The 27,843-nt window shown below is 35.4% G+C and overlaps 4 protein-coding genes across 6 annotated transcripts in view; 2 read left to right on the forward strand and 2 right to left on the reverse strand.

Annotated features, from left to right (window-relative positions):
• The window catches only part of scn12aa (sodium channel, voltage gated, type XII, alpha a), a 63,777-nt gene extending 52,308 nt beyond the window's left edge, over nt 1-11,469 (reverse strand). Inside the window, exons 1-2 of the mRNA XM_079876858.1 lie at nt 11,398-11,469; nt 1,439-1,745 (exon numbers count right to left, since the gene is read on the reverse strand). Coding sequence (XP_079732984.1) covers nt 1,439-1,705 — 267 coding nt within the window. The 5' untranslated portion in view covers nt 1,706-1,745; nt 11,398-11,469. The remainder of the gene's footprint in view (nt 1-1,438; nt 1,746-11,397) is intronic.
• LOC307161903 (uncharacterized protein) overlaps nt 1-27,843 on the reverse strand; it is a 150,839-nt gene that overhangs the window by 99,928 nt on the left and 23,068 nt on the right. The window lies entirely within an intron of this gene.
• Nucleotides 12,402-21,732, forward strand: yju2 (YJU2 splicing factor homolog). Its single transcript, XM_079877438.1, has 8 exons — nt 12,402-12,667; nt 12,961-13,061; nt 14,628-14,772; nt 14,856-14,990; nt 17,237-17,418; nt 18,391-18,535; nt 19,780-19,915; nt 21,151-21,732. Exons 1-8 carry the CDS (start codon nt 12,644-12,646, stop codon nt 21,285-21,287), a joined length of 1,005 nt encoding a protein of 334 aa, XP_079733564.1. The 5' UTR covers nt 12,402-12,643; the 3' UTR covers nt 21,288-21,732.
• shda (Src homology 2 domain containing transforming protein D, a) overlaps nt 22,342-27,843 on the forward strand; it is a gene marked incomplete at its 3' end in the record, with an annotated part of 15,553 nt that continues 10,051 nt past the window's right edge. Inside the window, exons 1-5 of one of the 3 annotated variants that reach the window (XM_079876842.1) lie at nt 22,620-22,748; nt 23,513-23,599; nt 24,356-24,420; nt 24,618-24,954; nt 27,082-27,235. In XM_079876842.1, the coding sequence (XP_079732968.1) occupies nt 24,622-24,954; nt 27,082-27,235 (487 nt within the window). In that variant the 5' untranslated portion in view covers nt 22,620-22,748; nt 23,513-23,599; nt 24,356-24,420; nt 24,618-24,621. Of the gene's footprint in view, nt 22,749-23,512; nt 23,600-24,355; nt 24,421-24,617; nt 24,955-27,081; nt 27,236-27,843 lie in introns of all 3 variants that reach the window. The other 2 variants (XM_079876841.1, XM_079876843.1) reach the window with 2 other exon arrangements.

Here is a 27,843-nt window from a genome sequence, read left to right on the forward strand (position 1 = left end):
ATAACTGCATAAATATAATTTAGTACCATAAAATCCCCTAAATATACACATATTAAATAAAAAACATTATCAAACTAAAATATAGTACAGTAATTTCAAACAGTAATTGATTAAATAGATATATAAATTAAATGTTCAGCTAATATTTCATCAGATGTATCACAATATAGCAGTGACCAAATTGGCCAATAATAGATAATCACTCTCTGTAATAGTTTATTCTGATTGGTCTTCTGCTGTCAATTATGTTTATGACTGCATAATGGGTTGTTAGTGAAAACTATTTAAATTTCAGAGGTTGCTTTATCGTATAGAAATGCAGAATTGCTGAAATTCTCAATTATGTGTCAGATCAGATGTTTCTCCTAATATTCATTTGAAAGAAATTAGTCAACATATAGTAATAGTAGAGCGCTGTAAATAAATGTGGACAGCAGCTTGATCGTTTGATTGCAGACTTTATCTTGGCAAATCTGAGCACAATTTGAGACATTATCTATTCTGAAAGGCCTTGTGTACACCTGGTATTAAGATGCGTTTCGGTTGATCGGATCACAAGTGGACGACACTAAATACAGGAGTGAACGGGGTCTAAAACATTTTGAGCTTGTCCACTTTCGACCACTTCCAGAGGTAGTTGAAAACGCATTGGACCGGATTGCTTTCGTAGTGTAAACGCTCATGTGATTGAATGTGTTTAAACAGCCACAGAAAACTGTCTACTGACCTAATGCGTAAACATTATGAGAAGCGCTCTAGCCAGACGGGATTTAAACTAGACCAAGATTTGGTTTCGAAGATGAAAAACGTACCAAGCACAATGTTCTCTCATCATTCCTGATTTCTAATATCTTGCAGCTATCAGAGAAAATTGCTTGAGCTTATTTTGTCCATTAGATCGAAAGATCTGAAAAAGTCCACACATTTCGTCCATAGACCCTCCTCTTGAAGAAATCAGGACAGAAGTGGTTGAAAGTGGACAAAAGACACGGATTAAAACACCAGGTGTAAACGGGAATGTCTCCCCCTCGTCTACTTGTGATCCAATCGACCGAAACGCATCTTAATACCAGCTGTAAACAGGGCCAAAGAGACCAAAGTTAGAGGGTCCTGTTTTTCAGGAGATGTAGGAAATATTCTCCATTTTATCTCCAGTTAATCTCATTGCTCTCCAGGAGAAACCAGAGCAGAACTAAGAGGGTGATTTCAAGGTAGATGATTCAGAAAAAAACAGAAAATGTTTTTCCACAGCTTTTAAAAATGCACAAGTACATATCTCGAAGACTTACATGCACTTCTATAAATACATCTGTTTATTCATGGACTGAAACTAAAAACACGAACTTCACATCCATTAGGCCTCATTTACAGCACTTAGTCTTTTTTTAAGATGCACTAAAACATCTCGAAGGCCACTTGTAACCTCAGACTGACTCACCCTCTGATTCTTGAAGTAGAAAGGGTCGATGTCCTCCAGCGGGACTCCGACCAGTCCTGCAGGGATATCACCAAAGATCCGAGGAAGCCCCTTCCCGGCCTCCAGGTCAGCACGGGGTTTGGGCTCCTCCGTGTACCCGGGGTCCGCCTTGTAATCCTTCGTGTTCTTCGTCCGCTCTTCGCTGATCCTCTGCTCGATGGCCGCCAGAGACTCACGAGTGTACGGTCGCAAGCCATCAGGACCCGCTGGTAAGAGCATGGTCGCCATCTTTTCATCCTGATCGTCCTGTACTAGAAGTTACTCAAAGCTATAGATGGAGTCGGCCATGAGACAGAGAGAAAAATAGAGTTAGAAAGTCACTCTATGAGCTTGTTGTTTTGCAATTTACAGCAGAATGACTGTGGGTTGAGTCCCTCTGGAGTCACCTGATGTACTCAAGGGCATGATGGGGATTCCTCAGGGACTTTCATGCTCACGGGACGTACCCCGTGTATCATCTAAATTCCCAGTTCATACACCCTTATGAATAAAGGTTTCAAATAGGAGGTACCAAAGAAGGACCATTTCTTATTCCCTAAAAAAACTTTCAGTGAACAGTTCATCAAAGAACCATTTTTTATCTTAGTGTGAAGAACATTTTAATAATCAAAAGAACCCTTTTCCACTGTGAAGAACCTTTTGTTGAATGGATGTAAAAGGTTCTTCATGGAACCATCAATGCCAATAAAGAGCCTTTAATTTTTAAGACTGTAACCTCGAGACTATCAAATCACCAGTCTGTGAATACGGAGCCTCATGGAAGCTTGTTTCCGCCACTGAATAAAAAATAAAAAAGGTAAATGCAATTTTCTTTCTGACTTTTTTTCTTCCAATTGCATGATATAAACTCTCAGTTGCGAGAACAAAAGTCAGAATTGCATGATATAAAGTCGCAATTGCTTGTTATAAAGTCAGAATTGTGAGATATAAACACAATTGTGAGATAAAAAGTCGCAATTATCTTTTAAATTGTTTTATTCCGTGACAGAAACAAACTTCCATGGGGCTCCGCACATGCATGCAGAAAAAATGATTTAGTGAAAAGAGGGAACGAATTATTAAATCATTAGCATGGTTTAGTAAAACGAGGGAACGGATTGTTATAGGCTACGCATGATTTTGTAAAACAATGGAATGAATTGTTATATTGTGCGCACGATTAAGCAAAACGAGGGAATGAATTTTTATATCATGCGCATGATTTAGTAAAAACTGTTTATTTCATTTGTATCTTTGTTATATTGTATTTATTTGTGCTTTTGCTTGTGCTATTTGTTTTTATTTTACTACTGATGGCCTACTTAAATGTATATTAGTAAGTAGTTGTAGCTGTTGTATCAAAATTGGAATTGAGAACTGAGAATTTTCACTGGTATCTAAAATTTTGGTGTTATTACTGGTTTCGTGGCTGGTAAAAAAATAAAAATTATGGCCAGTAAATATTCTGAATTCACCGGCCATTGGCAGGTGTGGCAAAAAGTTAGTTTTAGATCTTGTTTATAGGCATTTAGCAGTGGCATTGCCAGGCTTTTTTTTTTATCAAACTAAGTAAGCTAATTGCCTGCACACAATATGCAGCATTGTAATATAATAATATAATATGCAATGATAAAGTTTACAGTGTCTTCATAACATAAAAAAGCAAAACACATCTGATGCACATTCTTCCTAGAAGTAGAGTTTAAAAGCCTTGCTGTAATTTTGTGTAGTCAATTAAGAGAAGGTACACTGCCTTCTTACTCCAACGAAAGTGACTTGAACGCACCTGAAGTCAAAAACACAACTTCCCACATCGTTAAAATTAACTTCCCACTCTTAGAAAAAAAGGTACAAAATCTGTCACTGGACCAGTACCCTTTGAAAGGGTACTAATAAGTACACTTTAGATAATATTATGTTCCTTTAAGATACTAATATGCACCCTTCAGGGGTAAATGAGGTACAAAAGCGTACCTTTTGAAAAGGTACCACCCCAATGACAGCTCTTGTACCTTTCTTCTGAGAGTGCCATGTGGCTCTTCTGCTAAGACATCTGTGTGAACTTGAGGAAAACTGACTTCATACATTAAAAATCACCAAAACACCAGCTGATTCAAACACACTGAGCAAAAATAATGAAGGAAAGTAAAGAGAAAAGCACCTGCAACATTTTAGACACGCAGATACATACACTTGATCTGATATTTTATTATCAATTTCAGACATTTTTTGAACCCCTTTGACCTAAAATATTTTCTTGAAGTACCGCCTGAGATTTTAAGGTAATGTTTAAACACATTTGCATGTTTACGGTTCTCTGAAGTCAGTTAATGGTCCTGTAATATTGATACTTTAATAGGGCAAATCTCTAAGAACATGTATAGATCATATTTTATATGTATAAATAAGAAATTATATTTTACATAGAGAATTTGTTCTTTGTCGCTCTCAATACTGTAATGCACACATATCTTCCATTGAATTTATAATTCTCATTCTCCTCCTCCATGATGATTTACATTGTATTATTACTGTAATGCAGTAATTAAAATCATCTTGTCTGAACACAATATACACTACTGTTCAAAAGTTTGGGGTTGGTAAGATTTTTTTAATGCTTTTAAAAGACTGCATTTATTTGATCAAAAATACAGTAAAATCAGTAATATTGTGAAATATTATTACAATTTAAAATAACTGTATTCTATTTGAATATATTTAAAAATGTTATTTATTTCTGTGATCAAAGCTGTATTTTCAGCATCATTACTCCAGTCTTCAGTGTCACATGATCCTTCAGAAATCATTTTAAAATTATTTGCTGCTCAAGAAATATACAGTATGTAAGACTTTTCATGTTTTAATCACTTTTTATTGCCAATGTGTGAACAGCTTGAAGCGAAACTTTAAAACTTTAGTACGAGACTTTCTTCCCTGACTTTCTAGGTTGTCTATGAAAGCCTATAGACTGATTTTTATGTGAAGGACTCTGGCCGGTTTCACCAGGAAAATCAAAAGGATGTGACGTTTACATGCGCTCACAGAAGCCTATCTTCCGTTCAATGACACATGAAATAAATGCTTATACAATGTTCAGGATAATGCCGAAAGAGCCATTCTGTACTGTAATGGCATTGAGTCATGCAAAGAAAATGGATTAATTAAAACTATAGTCCCACATGTTCAGATCTATAGTCTCAAAAAGACTATAATAACTGTGTAATTTTAATCTGTCGACATGATGCTGGTTAATTGCAGAGCTTGAGCAAACATATCCACATCCTTATGATCAGATGCTTTATAAACTGCTGTTTTCACACCGCTGTCATTTTGGTTGTGTGTTTATTTTATTATTGACAAGAAAACGCACAGCACATATTTACATATTCATCTAAACGTCACTCTCAGCAGCATGGACGGTGTCTGGATTTTCGTTAACAGTATATCGCTTCAAAAGTATTCCCAACTTCTTTTTACGACTAAGCAAAGAACCAAAAAGAAATTACGTACAACGTGATGTGAGCACGAGCAGTAAGTTGCTGGCTGCAGTTCACCTAACAGCCAGAGGTGTCGCTAATAACAAGAGTTTCCGAATTCTACATATAGCCCCTTTAAATGCAATTTTTGTGTTGCAATAACAACAAAAATAAGTGCTTTAATTGTCATGAAAATAGTCACAAAATTAATGCATTTTTATGCAGAAAGTAATATGATCTGGACATGTTCTTGACAGGTTTTCTTCCAAGTAGCTCATGGTGACTTTGTTTGAAAGTTACAGAAACATATTCCAGTAGTCATGTGTAAGATTCTCAAATCTTAAGCGATTATCAATTCCATAGTGATTTCTTGTTCTAGTGTTTAGAAATTTGTGACTGAACCAGAGGCGGATTCATTCAGTACAGTTATACAGTATGTTGTATAAGGAATCATCCACTAAGTCCAGCGTGAAGAAAAGCTTATCCAGCCTTGACCTTCTCAACCTCCTGCTTCATCTCTCATCCTGAATGGAACATCAGACTAAATTGGTGTCAGACAGGGCATATATTAAAACTGATGACTAACAGGCCTAACCCGCTCTCATTTATAGCCTGTGCTTTTATTGCAGTTTAACTCAGCAGCTGGAGTGACGTGTTTCTGAAGATTAGCGCGTGGAGAAGGAAGTTCCTGTTCCTTCCCTGGCAGACATGTTTTCAATTCTTCACCGCTGACCAGAGCCAGAAAGCGTTATCTAACCCACAGCCTCAAAGTGGCTTACGGCGGCTTGATCTGACCCACAATTCTCAGCTATAGCAAATTACTCAGCTGTCAGTTTAGACGCACATTAATGTGGGACGTCACTTCTGTTGTGCTTCTTTTGTAAGAAAACAAGCAATAGCATATACCAACACGAGTCTGGTGAGGTGCTGCTATAGTCCAGAATAGCAAAACTAGCTGGTGAAGCTTAGTTAAGAGGCCTGTTGAGGGCCAACATGCTGGTTTTACAGTTTTTTAGGGGATCAAGTGTGTAGCACTGAAAATATATTATAATTGTTATAATTTCCAAGGATCAGAATTCTCCCCTAAAAGTGATCGGGCAGACCAAACCGTTAGTCGTAGACACGTGAAACTTTAAGGGATGGTAGTCAAGTCAAGTCATCTTCATTTATATAGCGCTTTTAACCATGTAGATTGTTCCAAAGCGGCTTTACAGAGATACAAGGATGGTTTAAAGTAACAGAGATTGTTTTGGCTTTATAGCAGTTCTTGAATAAATTTATTTTCCAGCTAGAGTTAATTTGATTGATTCACTTCCGTCGCAACGATCATTAGTTATTAACTTTGGGGCCGCTAACACGACACCGGTTTAACAGGAAACTCTACACAGACTTTAAACGTGAAACTCTACGCAGACTTAAAATGCGAAACCTGTATGGTAGTACCCATCCGGTCTACAACGTCACCAAGGCTCGCCCCAATCGGCCTGATGGTGGCGCTACAGCGATCAAAAGTCTGTAATGGCTCATAACTCCTAAACCGTTCTATTTTGGATTTTTCCCAAAAAAAAACTATTTTTGTGAACTAGCCATATCGTTTTTTTTTGTACGATTGGAACTAAACCAGTGCTGAAAGATTCTCTGGAGTCTGATTGTCAATAGTCATCACAAAAAGAAGGAAAAATTTGCAATGTGTGAACACAGAGCAGGATAGAGTTCAAGAGAGAGTAAACAGTCAATGACTGTATAACATCAGTTGATCAGAGAAAGATCAGTAGAAGAGAGACAGATGGCATCAAATACAGCATTTTACATTACAGTATGTATGCCATGTGATACTGTAAACAGATTACCATGATAGAGACTGCCACAACTCCCTACAACATATATTGTACAGTGAAAACATTTACTGTATTGTCAGCAAACTCTGGTGTGCAGAACCTCATGGCAGTTTCAGAACTTCATCACACCTTTTGATCACACACTAGATAGATACTATTACAAAAATTATGGATTCAGTTACATAAGTTAGGTAATGTAAGTGTATTTTCTAATGTGGCAACTGAAGCCTGTATTACTGTAATTAATTCAGCAACAATGGTGATTTGAAACATGTATCTTGCATTGTTTGCTGTTGAACGAACTGAGTGTTAAAAGTATGAAACTGAAAGAAAATCAAACTGTTGTGTTTCGGTGATTAAAGCAAATGTTCTCATTGCATTTTACAATAATAATGTGTTTGAAACAATGATTATGTGAAGTGAAATGTGTATAACTGTAACGGAAGCATGAGATCAGGTTTTGAAAGAATGACTAGTTACAAGTGTGATCAGTTTAGATTTGAGTTTTGAAAATGTACACCTTGTGAAAATAGTTATAAAGCGAATAAAAAAACTTTATTTTACAGTGTCCTTGTTACATATGTTACATGTACTTACCATAGTAATAACAGTAAATTATGCATAATTACATGCAACTAACCCTCAACCAAACCCTAATTCTACCCTAACCATAGTAAGTACATGTTGTTGCTTAATATTACTCAGTACTTAAATATATAATTACACTGTAACAATGACACCTTAAAATAAAGTGTAACCAAAAAAACTGTAATACAGGCTACAGTTGCCACATTAGAAAACTTGCATTACCTAACTTATGTAATTGAATCCATATTGTTTGTAATAGTATCTAGCCAGTGTTATCAAACCGTGTGATGAAGTTATGACACGGCCATGGGGGTTTTGTGCTATAAAACAGTATATGCTGCCAATACAGTAAATGTTCTCACTGTATATGACTCATACTACTGTATACTACCATAGTTTTGTCTCTGTTTACAGTATCACATGGCATGTAATGTAAAATGCTACTCTATGTTCACAAATTGCAAATCTCTCTGTGTCTCTCTCTCTCTCTCTCTTTCTCTCTCTCTCTCTCTCTCACACACACACACACACACACAAACACACTTACGTGTACACACACTTTGAACATAGTATGGTTCTTATCTATAAATCACTTATGTAAAAAGAATTCATAACATTTGGTTACCATATCCGAAGTTGCAAACAAGTTCTATAGACACGTCTATAGAATTAGTATCTATAGAAATCTATAGATGTGCCAAATCATTTATTGATTAATCATTAAGTTCAGTTGGATTAAATAACAGACAAATGTATTCAACTGAACGAGAAGAGATGCAAATCAGAAGTTTAACAGTAAGAGTTACATGAAAGGCGGTTACTGTAAATTAAATATACAATATAACATTATACTGAAACTTTAATTTCCTAAATGGGATCAATAAAGTACTACTACTACTTTTGAAACATATAGATAAAAACCTTATTTCGTGTAGTGAAAAGGACTTTGTGATTTTGTGTATTGTACTAATATATTTGAAAATATATGGAATGTTTGATCTTTTTATGATCTGTTGTGATATTAGTACTAAGAGTTTTCAATTGCTTGTGAAAATTGTGCCAAAGCAATTAAAAAAACTGTCAAATGAACTGAAGTGGTCGATGCCTAGCCTCAAAATACTGCACTATACAGCAGTGTTCTCGATGGCTGTGCTCTCAGAAGACAAAAATGTGATTTCTGCATTACAAATGCCACCAAACATAATTGCAAACTTTACAAATTGAATTAAATTAAAGTGGTATTTATTTTAATTCAATTGTAAATGGCTCATAAACCCTTAATCACTAGTAAAAAAACTGAAATAACCTTTAAAACATTAAAGTTTTATGCAATCATTTAAGACATATCTCCTCATATAGAACCTTTCTGGCAAACATGGTTCTTCAAAATGTAGTCGAGAACCCAAGAGTTCTAAATAGAACCCAATTCAACCTTTTTTCCTAAGAGTGTATTAGAGGATCATAATACTTGTCTCGGTTCTCATTTAAAATAAAAGGTCTGTCCCCATGTACAGTATTTCATATGAGCCTTTACAGCATTACAAAGACCATTCTGAACATAAAAAGAGTCATTTAAATCACAAATCCGGCGTATCACTTCCTGACCTTTGATCAAACTGATGAGTGTTGAAATTAACACTCCTTCAGCTAATGCAAAATCAGTGTGTCGTAGATTTTTATGTGATATCAGTCTAAATGACTCTCACATTTGTAATGTAATCAAAGTCAGAGTTTGTTAATCGTCTTAACAGGCAGTCACAAACACAACGTTATATTCTGTCTTGTGCTTCCTCCAGGTTCTTCATTTGTATCTCTACTCTTGATTTTATGAACTTTTTCAGCAGGTTATTTTACGTTTCAGAAACTTGTTGTGGATTTAGAGACTTTAGGATCATGCAGCACGGCTGATTTAGGCAGTCCTCATCAAAATTCAATTTAGCAGACCAAATTCTCTTTTTTTTTAAATATATATCTTATATTTTAATCTTATGTTTCATGTTTCACATCATGGAGCTATTTTTGATCTATTTTCATTGGCTGAGGAACAAAGGATCAAAATAGTCAGCCATATGGTCATACATTTCAATACAACAGCTAGCTTGTGTTATTGATAATTGTACAAAGCCAAGTTTAATATTTCATCCGACAGACAAATGACACCTGTCAGTTTTTAATCAAGTTTACATTGGAATTGCTTATTCTTTCAGACAATGTGGAACCAATGCAAGCATTTTGAAGCGCAAATATTTCCTCAGAGCAAACAGATATTGTATTATTTAGTCACTTTTACAGAGACGTTTCGCAGAATTAAGGCATCGTAATCATTACACATCCATTCATTTTCTATATCCTTTATCAATCATAATGCTGTACGTCAAGTAAGGCATTATATATTTTTGTATATAAACTAAAAATTTGGTCATGCTGATAAATCAATATTTGGCTATTTTGAGAAATTTTTTTATTCTATTTTTTGTGTGTGAAGTGAGTAAATATTGTTTAATTTTTTTAATATGTCTAAGCAATTTTATGTACATCTCACTTGCTTATTAAATTACATAATGCAAATTATTTGCAGTTTTTGGGGCAAAATTGCACTTGAAAACCCCTGCTTAAAACTAATTGAAACTCTTAATCCTTATCAATTCATGCTTAAACTGTTAAAGAGCATAAACTTATGGAGTTGTTTTCCATGTGATTTAAAGTATTACATACTGTTTAAATATTATAATGCATTGCAAGAACACATGATGAATTATAAGGCATTTTAATGCATTAGGAAAACGAATTGAGATACTATTATAGTGTTTATTAATATTTTGAATTAGTTTTTAATGGACATTTTATTTTATTATTTGAAAGTTTTAGTGTAATATTGCTGTGTATTTTTGTCATAACGATCACATTGGACAAAGGACATTCTTAATTGCAGTATCTTTTTTAAAAAACAATTTGGTTACACTTTTTTAAGGCGTCCGTGTTACAGTGTAATTACTGAGTAATACTAATTAACTACATATTACCTAAGGGTTAGGAATAGGGTTTGGTTTAGGGTTAGTTGCATGTATGCATCATTTAGTTATTATTAGGCTACAACAGTAACTACATGTACCGTGTCACAAGGACATGGTAAAATAAAGTACCAACAATTGTACTGGGATTTTAGAAAGAAATCACAAGTAAGATTCCTGAAAATTACAACAACACACAAGTCATGCTTTCACTGAATGCTCACGACCTGATAAAACCAACAGATCCATTAAGGATCATTAAATGGGAGGAGTCATGTATATTAAGGTCACCCATAATGCATTATATCTGTCCACCCTGCAGGCCATCTGAACTCCAGCTGATGAGAGAGAAGTGAGGACAGGGTTCAAACATGCGGCGCGGAGAAATACATCCAAGTGCAGGAACTGAGCCCACAGCCATGGCACCATTAACACGAGGATGAGTGAATGAGTTCTTTTCAGGGTGAATTCACTCTTAAAAAGTTTACACTTTAGTCCACAAGTGAGAGTTTTGCACTATATCAGCATTGCAATTCTGTACAAAGGGTCACATGATCACTGACACTTTAGCACTTCATTTGTGCCCTTTTTTTAATATACATGATTTTTCTTTCTTTAATTTGTTTCTAAATCCTCAAATGCTTCAACTTATCTCAGTTGAAATGAAAAAGAAATCCATTATTTTCCTCTTTTTTTAGTGGACCTTCATTTTTTTTTTTCTGTTAAAATACGGAAATCTCAACACTGATCTGAAGAACCTGCAGTATATTGGAACAACAACTTTTTTTTATGTCTAAATAACCATACAGTATAGAAATATAGAAAAGAAGGAGGTTGAAACTTGAAGAAGTTTTACTTTTATGTCTGAACTGTTATTCATATAGTTCAACCTGCCTTTTTAATATTGCATATGGGGAATTACACCTGCAATGAATTGGGTTCGGAAACTCTACAAAGATTACAAAATGTATTAGCCTACCCACATCAACTTTTATCGTTTTAAATGTAAATAAGAAAAAATCTCTTACATGTAAACTCCGTTAATTGCAGCACTGCGTCCACGCACTTCCATTTATTGCGCTGATGTAAATCCAAAATCCCAAACTGATCCATGATGGGAATAACCCCAATCCCAGATAAAGTATTCCGTCAAGGACTCTGGAAGATTTCTCAGACTGTCTCTGTTGCTGTAGGTAAATTGTTGTTCGTTGAAATCTGGATTCCGCACAAATGCATTAGTACTCTTAAATCCCACGCAACGCTCATTGTACGTGTTTTACGCGATCCAGATTTAAAGTTTATCTATATCCCAGCATTCACTTAAGAGAGAACTCTGTATCCGAACGTTGTCCGTGCTTCCCATTGAAGATATGACTGAATTTTAAGCCATTTACGGATGTGTCCAGCTGGTTTTGCGCACAGCATGAGTTTGCGCGTCTCTCTGCATGCGCGCGCCCTAGAGCTGCTGCAGGATTACGCGCATCATAACCAAACATTTGCGCGCGCCAAATTAGATAATAAGCAAGAAAAAAAAATGACTGTGCGACTCTTTTATTGCAAGTATTGATTGTTTTGACTGGTGCCTAATGCAGAGTTCACTTTGGGCACGGCTGGCTTGTCCTTACAGGATGATTTTAACGTCAGGATTTGTGTTTCCAGTCGACTGTCATATCTATAAAAAGTAATAAATATATGTTTTTACTTTTTCTTAAGGTTGCACTCAACTACTTGCTCTATTTAGTACAAAGGATCTCTCCCAAACACTTTTGGTTTACTTTCTTCTATGTCGTGATTGTGAATATCACAGCTTGTACTTTAATAGGAAATGCATGCGCTAAAATGAAGCAACACGGAAAAACTCTTTAGCTTTTAATAATTGATTTATTATTCAGCATCTCCCTCTAGTGGCCTCAGTGAAGTCTTTATGTCTTTGAGATTTATGCTTCTGTTTTTAATATATAATAAACCACCTTACTCACCCTATCGCCTTCCTGCTTATAACAATTTTTGGCATACTAATAAGCATGTTCATATGATATTACTGGGCTTGTATTATTATGTAGGCCTATGATCATCTTCTGTACGCTAATGTTTGCCTTGTGTCCTGTAATACCGAGGCTCTGCCGGTGGTGGCAGCACTGCAGCGCGTGAGTGACGGACACACACACACACCGCGCGACAGACAGCGAGGAAGAAGCGTCCAGCTCGCAGTAACACACATTTGGGCATTCAGTTGTCGGGTTTAGTTTACATTTTAGTGAATTAAAGAGAACCATGTCGGAAAGAAAAGTTTTAAATGTAAGTACCTCTTTATTTACTCCTATATTATTATTGTGCTGCGGCTTAAGGTGGATTAGAGGAGAAAAGATAATCATTAACAGCATGCTAATGAAGTAGCAACGCAGTGTATATATTTATTCAATTTAAGTTTAAGTATTTAAGTAATGTTTTCTATGCACTTAAAGTACATAAATAACCTTGAACACACGTAACAGTTATTAAGATGAACCTCGAAATAAGTTTCTGTTGACAAAGTTACGCTACTGTGGTGAACTGTCACTTTAACAACATTTCTTCTTGTTTTTCCTCAGAAATACTATCCTCCGGATTTTGATCCGTCTAAAATCCCTAAACTCAAACTGCCCAAAGACCGTCAGTATGTGGTCAGATTGATGGCACCATTTAATATGAGGTGAGACAAGGTTTTTTTTTTAGTTTAACTTATGTAACTATTGCCAATATCATACATGGTTTGAGATAGAAACACAGGTCTGTCATATAAGGACATGAGGTAGTTATAATGGCTAGAATTATTGCATGTTTTTAGATATAGAAGTATAATATTTAACTATTTCATACAGCACTTTATGCAGCTTCTCAACTAAGGATAAAATTACATTAATGTGATTGCTTTATCTGTAAATTAAAGTAATGCTTTTTCAATTACTGAATTCATTGAAATAAAATGAATTCTTTGATTTGAATATTTTTTGGCAATGCGTCGTACATAGGTAGGTCTTAAATTTCAATCTTTATGGTCTTAAAATGTCTTAAAAAGGTCGTAAATTTGAATTACTGAAACCTGCTACTGTAAAATATAAGCTTGTATTGGGTTTTTTCATCTCATGTCTGAATGATGTTCATTTATATCCACAAAAGTCACCAGAATCTATCATTTAAGGGACTATTTATCAAAATGTTCTCCTAGGGGAGCACACCCCTGGATCCCGCTTGAAAATTATGTTGATCAGGGCATATATCTTGGCTTATGGGCCCGCTTACCTCCCAGGGAAAAAAGTTCAGGCTCAGGATTTTTTTCTACTATTTTCTACTTTTTCTACTACCCCTGTACATAGAAGAACAACAATATACACTACCGGTCAAAAGTTTGGAAACATTACTGTTTTTAATGGAAGTCTCTTCTCACCAAGGCTGCATTTATTTGATCAAAAATACAGGGGAAAAAACAGTAATATTGTGAAATATTATTACAATTTAATATAATGGTTTTCTATTTGAATATACTTTAAAAAATAATTTATTCCTGTGATGAAAGCTGAATTTCCATCATCATTACTCCAGTCTTCTTCAGTGTCACATGATTGGAAACAGTTGTGCTGCCTAATACTTTTTTAATAACCTGTGATACATTTTTCAGGATTCTTTGATGAATGAGAATTTTTTCTTTCTTTTTTGTCTCATTTATTTTAAATATAAATATTTTGTAACAATATATACTACCATTCAAAAGTTTGCGGTCAGTAATTTTCTTTGTTTCTTTCCTTTTTTTGAAATAAGTTATTAATATTAAGCAGCACAACTGTTTCCAACATTGATAATAAATCAGCGTATTAGAATGGTTTCTGGAGGATCGTGTGACACTGAAGACTGGAGTTATTATGGCTGATGAAAATTCATTTTGCAGCACAGAACTATATTATATTTTAAAGTGTATTAAAATAGAAAACCATTATTTTCAATTGTAATAATATTTCACAATATTGCAGTTTTTCTGTATCTCTAATCAAGTAAATGCAGGCTTGAAATTTTTTTTTTTTTTTTAAACATTACAAATAGTAAGTAACTTTTGGCTGGTACTGAATATCACTGTAAAATAAGATAATGGTATACTGAACATAATACTATTTCAATGGCAAAGAATCTCTTGATTTCTTTGATTTGTGAGGAAAACATATGTAGTTTGATTTATTAGAGATTATATATCATATTTCAGATAATAATACTTGTTGTTTTGCAGGTGTAAAACATGTGGAGAATACATTTACAAAGGGAAGAAGTTCAATGCTCGTAAGGAGACCGTTCAGAACGAACTGTACATGGGGCTTCCCATTTTTAGATTCTACATTAAATGCACCAGATGTTTGGCTGAGATCACCTTCAAGGTACTCGAATGAACTACAACACTTCAGGAGATTTTCTTGTGTGTTTGTTCGGTTGCACTTCATCTGATTGGTGTGTTTCGCAGACAGATCCAGAGAACACAGACTATGCCATGGAACATGGTGCAACACGTAATTTTCAGGCTGAGAAACTGCTAGAAGAGGAGGAGAAAAAGATCCAGCTGGAGCGTGAGGAAGAGGAACTCAATAACCCCATGAAGGTCTGTTAGAAACTTTAAAGGCACAATATGTAACTTTTTTGCTTTAAAAATAGCACAAATCACTATATCTATGTTATATATTTTTTTTAGTTGTGTAGTTACATTATCCTGACTGTTTCCAACAACTTTCAAACCAGGAGAAATTTGTAATTTAATTTGAAGACACGTCACGTTTCTTTATTTCCGTTTTGTCGCCGTCAATGGTGATATATCCGCGTTGTCCCTGGTTTCCGCTCGTATTGCCATAGCAACCAGAGAACTCTGATAGTAACCAAGGCGACAGACGTGGACAACTGTGTAGTTCGAATTGTCTGTTCGTACGCTGTTTTTGTTTCGTTCAAACATTATGGACCATGGCAAGCAGACTTTGGATAAAAAAGGAGAACTAAAACGAGAATCAATATCAGCGCGGTGTTTTTGAGATGCCTAGAGCTCCCATAAACGAGAGCTCCACGACCGAGACTTCGACCGCTCCTACATGTACTTTATTAAACAGGTGAGCACATTTACATAAAACTAATAAATGTTATATAGTTCAACAATGATGAAATGTCAGAATATGATCTGTATGTTATTCTAATGTTGATCTAGCTTACTGCTAGTCTCATACAGACAAACTAACACATACATTTCAACACATTCAAATGCAGTTTAGTGTGATAGTGTAACGTTAGACCAGGTGAAACAGCGCTGCGTTACCTCACAAGTTTAATTTGTCTAATAAACTGACCTGTGAGTAGTAATTCTGCACTTGCGTGTAGTTCGGTAGAATGAAATATCCATATTCCTTTTATATCCGCGGGACTCGCGTCGCGTGTGGAGCTGATAGCTGTCTCTTAGCAATCCCGAACTGCTTCTTATCACAGTCATGATAACAACATCGATGTATTCACTCATCCATAAACATTATTAGATCGTTCGGCTTGACGTTGACGACAAGATCCATAATTCTTATCAAATGTTGCGTCATCAAACTAAGCCTTTGTTATTGTAAGAGGTTAGCGACCCCTAGCGGCGAAAAAAATTACATACTGTACGTTTAATAGCATAAAAGACACATCATGTAGTCTTATAGAGGTTTTGTCAGGGGGTTATTGTTTTATTCTGTGCTATTCGTGTTTAATTTGTACTTTTACTTCCACTTTCCATCAGCGTATTTTTGTGACAGAAGCATTTCGTTTTTTTTCCTCTGTTTTCCACATATGGTGTACATAAAAGCCTTTACAGTGTCTTTGTAAGCAAACCATCAAAAACCCATAAAAACTTAATTAGTTAAAGCTAATTAGTGGTCGACCGATACTGTTTTTTTATGGCCGATGTCTTAGAGAGCAGGATGGCCGATATAAAGCCGATATTTTTATATATATACTTTTTATATTTATTTTAATCAATATTTAATAAATTAGAAAACAAATCCTTAAAATAAACATGCTTATACTTTAGATGGCAACTTGAATCTGCAATCCTATTACAGTTTTTTTCACAAATAAAGTAATTGTTTAAAAATATATGAATATGTGAATAAAAAGGAAGTAAACACTGTAACAGGGCACTCAGTAATTTGGTAATTTCATTCGCACTGGTAATCATATTTTTTCAAGTAAAGACAAGGTAACGCTAATTTTACATACAGCACACAGTGAAAATGATATGAATATGACACAGTGGGCAACTGGATATAGCACAGCATATTTTAAAATGAAGGATTTCAAGTTTTTCGATCGCGTCTCCTGTGAAGCTGATCTTCTGTTCACATTCACTCACTTCTCAACGTCACTCGCAATAACACGTTTATGCCGGCTACAAATGCACACTTTACAAGATATCACAGCTGGATTCAATTAAATCTGCAAGGTTTGTGGAATTAAAAGTTTATTAGATATTCAGAGATTTGTTTAAATGATGTAGATGCGCATTTGCTGAATGTTGACGGTAAATGATAAAGTATTTTAGCCTGATTGTTTGCCTTTTCTGTTACAAATAATATAAAAGCAACACTATACTTTTTCGCATACCATTTACTTTCTTTGTTTGCCAGTTATGTCTAACAAAGTATTAGATATGACTGACAGAGATCGTAAACTAATGAAGACGGAGAATGTGAGTGAGCGCTGTGTGATAAGGCATCCGTCAAAATAAAAGTCCCGCTTCCAACACATTTAAAAATGGCAAATATCGTCCGATATTTCGGCCTTGGCGATATATCGGTCGACCACTAAAGCTAATCTCCCTGAATGCTGTCACAGGTCCTGGAGAACCGCACACGGGACTCAAAGATGGAGATGGAGGTGCTGGAGAACCTGCAGGAGCTGAAGGACCTGAACCAGAGGCAGGCGCGGGTGGACTTCGAGGGCATGCTGGATAAATATAAAGATATGGAGCGGAGACAGAAAGAAAGAGAGCTGGATGAAGACGAACGAGAGACCAAGTATGAAAAGAGACTTTTTGCTTCTTAGACTTAAAGGGATAGTTCACCCAAAAATGAAAATTTTGTCATCATTTACTCATCCTCAATTTGTTCCAAACCTGTGTGAATATCGTTCTTCTGCTGAACACAAAAGAAGATATTTTAAAGAATGTCAGTAACTAGTTAATGGGCCCCTGTGACTTCAATAGTATTTTCTTCCTACTATGGAAGTCAATAGTGTCCATCAACTGTTTGGTTACCCATAATATTCTTCAAAATATCTTCTTTTGTGTTCAGCAGATGAAAGAAACTCATATGCGTTTTGAACAATTAAATTTTTCGGTGAATTATCATTTAATGGTGGAATATTTGAACTTTTAAAAATGATTTTTTACACACTACAGGTCCAATTAAGTGCACAAAGATTTAAAGTGCAAATTTTATCAGAAAATCTGAAATTAGATTTTTCCCCAAATCAGGCAGCCCTAGATTACAGCATCTAAAATATAGTTTATGTACAATATGTAGATATTCCTGTGCATTTTAACCTAAAATATTAATGTTTGAAAATCATAATTGTTTATATTGTTTACTGTCTACATTTACATGTGACAATAATAGCACCTCTTTGAGGTTATGTACATTCACTGTGTTAGTATGTTTTTCCAAAGCACATACCCCCGGTTTCACAGACCAGGCTTAAACTAGTCCCAGACTAAAATGCATGTTTGAGCTGATTTAACTGAAAGCAACTTGCACTGATATATCTTAAAATATGTCAGTGTCATTGTTTTGTCTCAAGATGCACACCAGTAATGTTTTTTTCCTACGGTACGTTCATAAAAGCTTCTTAAATGCCCTATTTGATCTAAGGCCTAATCCTGGTTTAATCTAAACCCTGTCTGTGAAACCAGACCTTAATGTCAAGATTAAGAAAACATTAAGAAATAAATGTCTGAGATTTAGACTTCTCTCTTCTCTTGCTCCTCATAGAGAGATGTTAGACAGAGCTCTGATTAAGCGACTGAGGGACTCGGACTCTGAGGAAGAGACGGAAAATGCAAAAGACGAAGGCAGGAAACACACGGCTGATAAACCCACAGACATCCTCACTACAGACGGGAACGCAGGATCACAGGTTGACTTTCTTTATTCTACTGTTTTATTTTATGTTTTTTAATATTTTCACTTTTATACATTATAATCGGAAAAAGTTAGTTTTTATTACATGACTCTGGAATACCCGACTCTGATTGGTCAGTTGTGACATGCTGTGATCAAATATTATTTTTGTTGCTCTCACGCAATCAATTTCTTACATTAACTACGGGTCAAAAGTTTGAAACTATTACGTTTATGTTTTTGAAAGTCTTTTATGCTTACCATTTATTTGATCTAAAATGCAGTAAAAACAACAATATTGTTTAATATTATTACAGTTTAAAATAACTGTTTTCTATTTTAATATGTTTTTAAATGTAATGTATTCTGTGATCAAAATTCAGCATCATTACTCCAGTCTTCAGTGTCACATGATCCTTCAGAAATCATTCTAATATGATGATTTGCAGCTCAAGAAACATTTCTGATTATTATCAATGTTGAAAACAGTTGTTTCTTCATATTTTTGTGGAAACAATGCGTTCTTTAAACAGCACTTATTTGAAATGGAAATCTTTGGTAACTTTTTTTTTGGTAACTTTGGTAAAACATTTTTTACCTTTGATCAATTTTGTGTGTCCTTGCCGAATAAAACTATTCGTCGTCTTTTCTTTTTATTAAACCTTACCCCAGAATTGTAGTGTATTTTGGTTCCACAAAACAACATTGATTATAATAATTAGAATGATTCTAACACAGGACACAGGATCATGTGACACTGAAGACTGGAGTAATGATGCTGAAAATTCAGCTTTGATCACAGGAATAAATTACATTTTAAAATAAATTCAAATAAAAAAGTTATTTTAAATTGTAATAATATTTCACAATATTACTGTTTTTACTGCATTGTTGATCAAATAAATGCAGCCTTGGTGAGCAGAAGAGACGTCTTTCAAAAACATTAAAAATACGTAATTATTCCAAACTTTTGACCGGTAGTGTAGCTGTGCTAGATTCATGTTTCTCCTATCACTCCACACTCACATAATAATTTCAGCTCAAATCAATATTTAATATTCATTTATTTATTTATTTGCCAAGTAACCATGTAATAAGAAATATCAGCTGACAGATTATTTAACTATACATTATACTTTATATGTTCATATAGGATGATCTGTGGTCCTAAAGTAAATTTTCCCACTTCATTTGTCTTTTTTTTTCTCCTCATATGCTTCTCATTAATTGTTGTGCTGTTTTTCCTCCTGAACTCCACAGGGCTCATCGTCATCTGTGGTTGTGAAGAAGCAGAAGCTGGAGAGCTGGGAGAGGAGTGTCGGGAGTCTGGGCGGCAAGGGAGCTCTGGGGTCTCTGGTGGTGAGGAAGAAACCACAGGCTCCTGACACACAGAAAGGTTCATGATCTATTAAAACTAGTCAATCTGTGATTTCTCAAAAGTGTCAGGGACAGTCCGGTCAGAACGAGTGTGTGGGGGTGTAAGCAGCAATTAACAACATTACAATTATAAAAGAAATCATGTTTAAATGACTAGTGAATGCATGATTTCTTTTATAATTGTAATGTTGTTAATGTTGTTAATGTTGTAATGTTGTTAATTTCACAATATTACTGCTTCTACTGTATTTTTGACCAAATAAATGCAGCCTTGGTGAGAAGAGACTTCTTTCAAAAACATCTTCTCACCAAGGCTGCATTTATTTGGTCAAAAATACAGTAGAAGCAGTAATATTGTGAAATATTATTACAATTTAACTGTTATTTGAATATATTTTCAAATGTAATTTATTCCTGTGATGCAAAGCTGAATTTTCAGCATCATTACTCCAGTCTTCAGTGTCACATGATCCTTCAGAAATCACTCTAATATGATGATTTACTTTACTTGTTTAAGAAACATTAATCATCATTATCAATGTTGACATTTTTTCAGGATTCATTGATAAATAGAAAGTTCAAAAGAACAGCATTTATTTGAAAAGTTTTTGTTTGTTTGTTTAATGCATCCTTGCCTAATAAAAGTATTCTCTTTAAAAACAAATTTACTGACCAAAACTTTTGAACGGTAGTGTATTAATACTAATAATAATATTTAAAACACTAATTACACTAATTGCAAGTTAATGGTTATTTTCTTGACGACTTATTTTATTAATATTATTTAATAAATAAATTGATATTTGTTGTTTATTTTTTTATTAAACCAAAATTGCAACTCTACATCAGTGGATGTATATCATGATTCGGGGAGTATTTGTATTATGTTTTTGTTTTATTATTTCTCTGGAATCGAGGAATGGTACAGATGTGGATTGCGAAGCTGTTTTTTTTATATATATATATATATATATATATATATATATATAAATGGGTGTGGACAAAATTGGCCATTTAATAAAATAAGGGGGCTTGAATAAATGATGCCTGACCAACTACAGTTTCCACCAACAAACCCTGATGTTGGCTCATTGGCCGCAGCGCGTAGATGTGCCGTCGCTTGTCACCTGTTTTTAACCTGTGCCGTAGATTTTTTCTTATGAGTGAAACCCTGATGTTGTATTTACATATCAAACTCCCTCATTCCTTCACATCTGTTAACGTGCTTTTTCTCTGTGTTTCCGGATCATTCAGGGGCCGGTGCTGCCAAACCCGTGTCCTCCACAGCCTCAGCTAGTGCTTCCAACGGGCAGCCAGCCGCGTCTCAGAGCGGTTCATCGCTCAGCCTCTTGGGGGCGTACACAGACAGCGATGACACCAACTCTGACTAGGCCGAGAAAACACTGTGTGGGGTTTTTAAATGTTTATTTTCAGACCAGCAAAAATGACCACCTCTTTTTTTTTTTCACAGACCACTATAATTTTCCTTTACTTGGGCTATTTAAAAGTATAATTGAGAGACTTTTATTTTTCAGTGATGATCTTTTTAGCTGGATAAGCACTGTCTGTCTATAAGAAGCTGTTTCCATTGCCTGGAATTTATTCGCTATTAGATATGCGTCATCTCATTGTCTCTAATGTACTCTGTAATGTGTTTCTAATGTATTATGCACTATAATGTAGTATTTGTTTCTCCATGTTAGTTCAGTCAATACGAGGAAATGCATTTGAGGGTTACAGTGGAGACAAGTGAATCTAATTTAGACTGATCATCTCCAATAGACACTTTCATCTTCACAAACATCAAATAAAATGTTCCTTGTGTTTCGTTTCCAAGCTTAGACTATTTTTTCCATTTGTTGTCTTGTTTTCAAATATTTTGAAAAATGAATTTCTGATATATTATTATACATTTGTTAACTACATTAGTTAATGCATACCTCTAAATCATTTATTAATCTTAATGTTCATTTCAACTTTTACTAATACATTATTGAAATCAAAAGTTGAATCTGTTAATACTTGTATTTTTATTAACTTATGTTCACTACTGTAACAAATGTGCAGTATTTCGCATTGTTAGTGCATTAGCTTTCGCAAACAAATGGGACCTGAGTAATATTGATTAACTACATGTGGGTGATGGTAGGATTAAGGTTTGGTTCAAGGTTAGTTGCATGTAATTATGCCACATTTATAGTTATTACTATAGTAAATACATGTAACGTGTGTTACCTTATTATTGTGTATCAAATATTTTTGACATTCTGCATTTAAATCGCAAATGGCACATTAGCAAGGCAACTCTTGCTAATGTGATGTTAATGCAGTCTAATGTGTCAATACGCCATTGTTTACCATCTGGCATATTGATCCACCAAAGTGCTGGTGACCTTCTAACCTCACAATCTGACCTCTGTTTGCTGACGGATAAGGTGTTAATGAGGTTTGGCGACGTGTATTGATCGGATCGTTTCTTTTTGTGGGTGGTTAACTAGAAGCCCCTGTTTATATGCATTTAATTGCACTCAAATCTCTTTATTTCACCTTAAACATGTATTTTTATAATAACTGCCTTGCAGACATGCAGCATTTTGCAGAATGCATGTAAAACAGCACGAGGCACCATGTGAAATGAAATGCCTCAGCAAGAACAAAGACAATGCAACTCTCCAGTGGGCTTTAACAACAAGTCAGTCGAGCTTATGTGATGTTCACCAGCTGAGCTGCAACCATTGCAATCCGATGCAACTCATCCATCCATCTGCACGTGCACACGCTCGCCACTTTTTGAGATTTTCCTCAAAGCTTCTTTATATACTCGCTTCCATCCGTCCGTCCATCATTGAGAGGTGAGTGTTTTGCAAATGTTTTGGGGGTTTGTTTGTTTCGGAACTGTTTTTATGAGTTAAAACTGCCGTTTTAGATGAACAATTTGCACACGCTCCTCAGTGACTATCCATCGGGCTCGCGCGCTGCATAGTTAACGTTAGCCAGCAAGCAATCCGGCTAACAAAACGCATCTTAAATTCGTTGGTTTTTACTTTTGTGTTCCAAATGAATGCAGAATTCCACCTCTATATTCAATATACTCTAGTATTCGTGTATATAATCACACTTGTCGACAAAGAAAGTGAAAATAATGTCGGTTGGCGAAGTTTAGAGATGTTAGCCAGCATGCTAACATTAGTTGTAATCTATATTGACAGTTTTTGTATAATTTCAGTTTAAAATACGTAAATATCTTCCTATTGTGTGTTGAGTTAAATGGGAACAGTATGAAAGTGGGTGTGTACTGTGTACAGTTGGTGCATGTTTTTGTTTTGACAGAATTCTTTGAGTTGTGTGAGTGTGAAACTTTCTCTTGAGTAATACTTAATTATTTTTTCATGCATAAGAAATCATCGCCGTTATGTTTAATCTATGACTCAAGTACAAGTGCATTAGCGTATAACCTGATCTACAGTAGATCAGGTTATACAGGCTTATCGCCTGTTCCACAGTATATGATATGATGTGTATTTTTAAAGGAACAGCTCACCCAAACCTTTTATTTACGTTAATGTGTAACGTTATAAGTATTGTTTTCTTTCTTCCATGGAAAACACAAAAGCAGCTGTTCTATGCAACAAAACCTCAGTCACCATTCACTTTTGTTGCATAATTTTTCATCCAATGAGGAATGGAGTTCTTCGGGTTTAAGGTAATTAAAGGGTTAGTTCACCCAAAAATTAAAATTATTCCATGCTTTACTCACCCTCAAGCCATCCTAGTTGTATATGACTTTCTTATTTCAACCAAAGAGTTATATTAAAAAAATACCCTTGCTCTGTCAAGATAATGGGAGTGTATGGTACCATTCTTTTAAGCCCAAAAAAGCGCATCCATCCATCATAAATGTAATCTCTTTAGGAACTTTTTGAAGCATCAAAGTGGTAGTTGCGTAGCTGTCAATGGAGGCACAGAAAGCTCTCAGATTTCATTAAAATATCTTCATTTGTGAACAAAAGTCTTACAGGTTTGGAATGACAAGTAAGTAATTAATGACAGATTTAAAAAAAAAAAAAAAAAAATTTGTGAACCCTTTAAGACCCCTTCATCGGGGAGGATCAAATGAGCTCACTGAAGTTTGTCCAAAGTCCTTATTAGAGCAAATCAGCTCATTTGATCCTCCCTGATGAAGGGAAAAAACCCTTAAAGGGTTCACAAAAAAAAAAAAAAAATCTGTCATTAATTACTTACTCTCCTGTCGTTCCAAACCCGTAAGGCTTTTATTCTTTAAAGAACAACTTAAGGATGAGTTGCTTAAATGATGACATAATTTTCATTTTTGCATGAACTATCCCTTTAATATGTCTTTTCCACTGGGGGCAGATCTAGGGGTGGAAGCTTAAAATAATCCACATCTTTTTTGTTATTCTCTTTGTTAATATGTCATGACTGTGCTTCTGCTTTCCAGATCAATTTAATGCTACCAAATAGAAGTTGGATGTTCTAAAGGATCGATGCATTGGGGAAACTGAGGTGAGCTATTGCACAATATCATATCCTATGTGCCGTTTATTGACACGACTGTGAGTAATAAGTAACTTATTGGTTAGGTGTTTCAAGATTTATGGATGGTGTTCCATGGAAGAACTAGGATAAAGGGATTTTTAGAGGCATAACAGCTCATTTATATATATATATTTGGATCTGTTTCCTTCTCGCGTTGGTCGTAGACCCATGGCAAAGTGGTTTAGAGATCACCTGAGTTTTGGCAGCAGGAAAGGACCGCCGCAGCCCCCGAAACCAGACTACACTGAAAGCGAGATCCTACGGGCCTACAGGGCTCAGAAAGAGCTGGACTTTGAGGACCCCTACGAACCCCCTGAGAACCGCGTGGTGAACGGCTCGGGGTCTTTGGAAGTGTTTCCCGCATTTGGCACAGTGCTGTCCAACGGCGTGGAGGTGAAGATTGTCTCTCCCAAACACAGACTGATAAAAGTGGAATCTCAGGAATTCGGGCGTAGCAAAGTACCGCTGAACATCGTGACCTTTGAGGAACCGCAGGCCCCTGTAAGTTCTTGTTTTCTTAATATACAGAGAGCTTAAATGGGTCTTACTGGACTGTTATCAGAAAGAATGGAGTGTTTTGAAAGATATCCTGGGTTGATATTTGGAAAAATGTCTGGGATTAGACAAACACCTCTTCAGAAAGAATAAAAATGTAGTTTAGTAGTATGCTGTTTTTTAATGGAGAATTGTGGTTTTTAAGCACTTCATCCTTCTAATGTGAACTTGAATATCAACATAATGTCAAGTAAACTTTAGTTTAGTTTGTTTATGTGAAAGTGATTATTATATGGCCTGTAAAGAGCCTCCAGTCAACTTCTGTCCTCATGAATAGATCATTATATCACAGATCAGGTGGTTATTATGAGCGTGGCAGAGATTGATTACATTGATGTGTGATTTTTTTTAGAGTAGATTTGATTGGTTCACGTGTGAACGTGTGAGTTTTGCGGATGTCATAACAAACCAACCCAGACGCACGATTCTGCCGTGTTTCCAGAGCTTGTCCGGGTGACGATTGTCTTGTCGGAAATGAAGGGTGGGGGAATAGGGAATCCATTTCATTAACCCAAATACATTTAATCCCAATGCCTGCGGGTTATAGACTATCACACACCACCATTCTTGTTTCATTCGTCTTGTTTTTCTTTAGGGAAACAAAAGAGCAAAATGCTCTTTTCTGTACAATGGAAGCATAATGTGATCGGTGACTGTCAATCATTAGAAAGGACAAAAAGGACTAGAAAAGAAGTCATTTTGGCTTGTGCGCTGTATTTCAGGTCTTTTTAACTATTATTTATATACTATTACATTGTTTATTAAAATTAATTCATTTTAAATGGTTTTTATTGTTCAATTTTTTTCAGGTTTTGTTTTAATTTGTTTAATTGTTAGCCTATTTGTTTTGTTATTTGCTTTTGTCATTTCTATAAATTGTAAAAAAAAAAAAAAAAAAAAAAGAAGAAATCTGTTAACTTTTTAATTGTTTTCTTTAAAAATTTTCATCTAATATTGAAATTTTCTTTTAACTTCACATCATTTTTAAGGGTGTGTTCACACTTGTAGTTCGGTTCTCTCAACGGAACTTGTCAAACATCCTAAACAATGCTGTGTTTTGGGCTAAATGCACTCGTTGTGTGTGCGTAGCTACATATGATGAAGCTGAGAACTCACGAAGAGCTTATAAATGTGTAAAGGTGTCAAAACAGCGTCAGGAATCCCTCCGTCACACAAACCAAGATCTGCTGTGAGGAGACGTGGTTCTGATGCCTGAACTGAACTGTGATGGGCGACTAAGATGAGAAAAAACAGGTTGAAGCATAAGCACTCTGTCATCTTATGAAACATGTCCTGTTTTCGGATCGTTTACATGTCTTTGGTCTGTGTCGCATTCGGTCACGGTCTGCTTGTTTGGTGCTCACCAGGGTTCAGATGGTAGTGTTTATTCAAATGAACCACACTAACAGAGCAATCGCACTAGAGTTTGTTTTAATCGAACCCAGTGTGAACACACCCTAAAAGATTTAGTTAACAATGAATAATCTTCCCCTCCAGCATAGCTCTCAAACTTCATTCAGGCATGTGCACATCAAACATCTTACCTGAAGATATATGGAGGGTAAGATGTGCTGGAGGAGACTTTACAAGATCTTGATCAAAAATGAATGCACCTCTTGATGGAAATAAATATCACAACAACATGTATTTCCATCAAGAGGTGCATACATTTGTGGTCCAGATCTTGTTTTGGCAATGCAAGAGTCCAGCACTCTGTAAAGTCTCCTCCAGCACATCCCAGAGACGTTCAATGAATTTAAGCTCTGGACTCAGAGGATCAATTAATGTGTGAAAATGATTATTTAAATTTTAATTATTTTAGTACATCTTGTAAAAGTAAATGAAAATGAGAAATGTTGCTTTGGCAACTAAAGTTTTCTCTAATTTATTTCACCTAAGTATCAAAAATGGTTTTAGGTTTAGTTAACTAATAACCCTGTTGGATGAAAATGCTTGATTACAAAATCTTCATGAGCATCTACATGATCTGCGTAAAGCACTGCAGTTGTCCTCGTTTCTGATTCTCGATCACTCAGACATCACTCAACCCTCGTTCCTTGTTCTTTTCCCCAGGTGGTTCCCTCAGCTCCTGTAGTCGGGGAGACGGATTACTCGGACCCGTTTGACGCCAGGCCAGACCCGCGGCCCAGACCCGGCTGGGAGCAGAACGCTGTAGAAGCCTCCAGCAGTTACATGGAGCCGTTTGAGGCCCAGCGGTTCATAAGCGGTAACAGTAGTTCCCTGCTGGATCTCTCATCATTTAAGAAATGTGAAAAAAGGCCCAAAGAGAGTGTGATTAATTTTTTAATTAATCATAACTAACATTTATTTTTCTTGCAGAACAACATTCATATGCTTTTGAATCTTAAAGGGGTCATATAATGTCATTTTTGTACAAGCTAATATGATTCTTTAGGGTCTAAATTAAAAGTTTGTAATATACTTTAATTAAAAATTCTCATTAGTATTGTAAGAAAACACTAATTTTACCTGGTCAAAAACAGCTCTGTTTTCAGCACGCCGTTTCAGTGCATGTGTCTTTAATGATAATGAGCTTTGCTCAACCCGCCCCTCTGTTCTGTGCGTACACCTTTTTGTAACACAATAACCATAACACGTTGTTCATTATAAACGTGGGATTATGAATTATATTGAGAACGTCCGTACATAGAAAACATGCCGTAATGTACCCTGAGTGTAAACAGCCGCATTCATCGTGAAGCGTGCTGCAGCGATTTTCAAAGATTAATATAAAGATTAATATAAAGCTTAATAAAACGTTACACTCACTTCAGTTCTTCTGGAGGTGCAGCAGGAACACGAATTGTTGGTATT

The sequence above is a fragment of the Squalius cephalus genome (assembly GCF_949319135.1).
Source record: "Squalius cephalus genome assembly, chromosome: 7".
Classification (NCBI taxonomy): Eukaryota; Metazoa; Chordata; class Actinopteri; order Cypriniformes; family Leuciscidae; genus Squalius; species Squalius cephalus.

Excerpts from the sequence above, each read along its gene's own strand:
- yju2 (XM_079877438.1), top strand. The coding sequence starts at position 12,644 with ATGTCGGAAAGAAAAGTTTTAAAT. Across the intron at positions 17,419-18,390 it reads GAAGACGAACGAGAGACCAA|AGAGATGTTAGACAGAGCTC; the intron begins GTATGAAAAGAG and ends TGCTCCTCATAG. Across the intron at positions 18,536-19,779 it reads ACGGGAACGCAGGATCACAG|GGCTCATCGTCATCTGTGGT; the intron begins GTTGACTTTCTT and ends TGAACTCCACAG.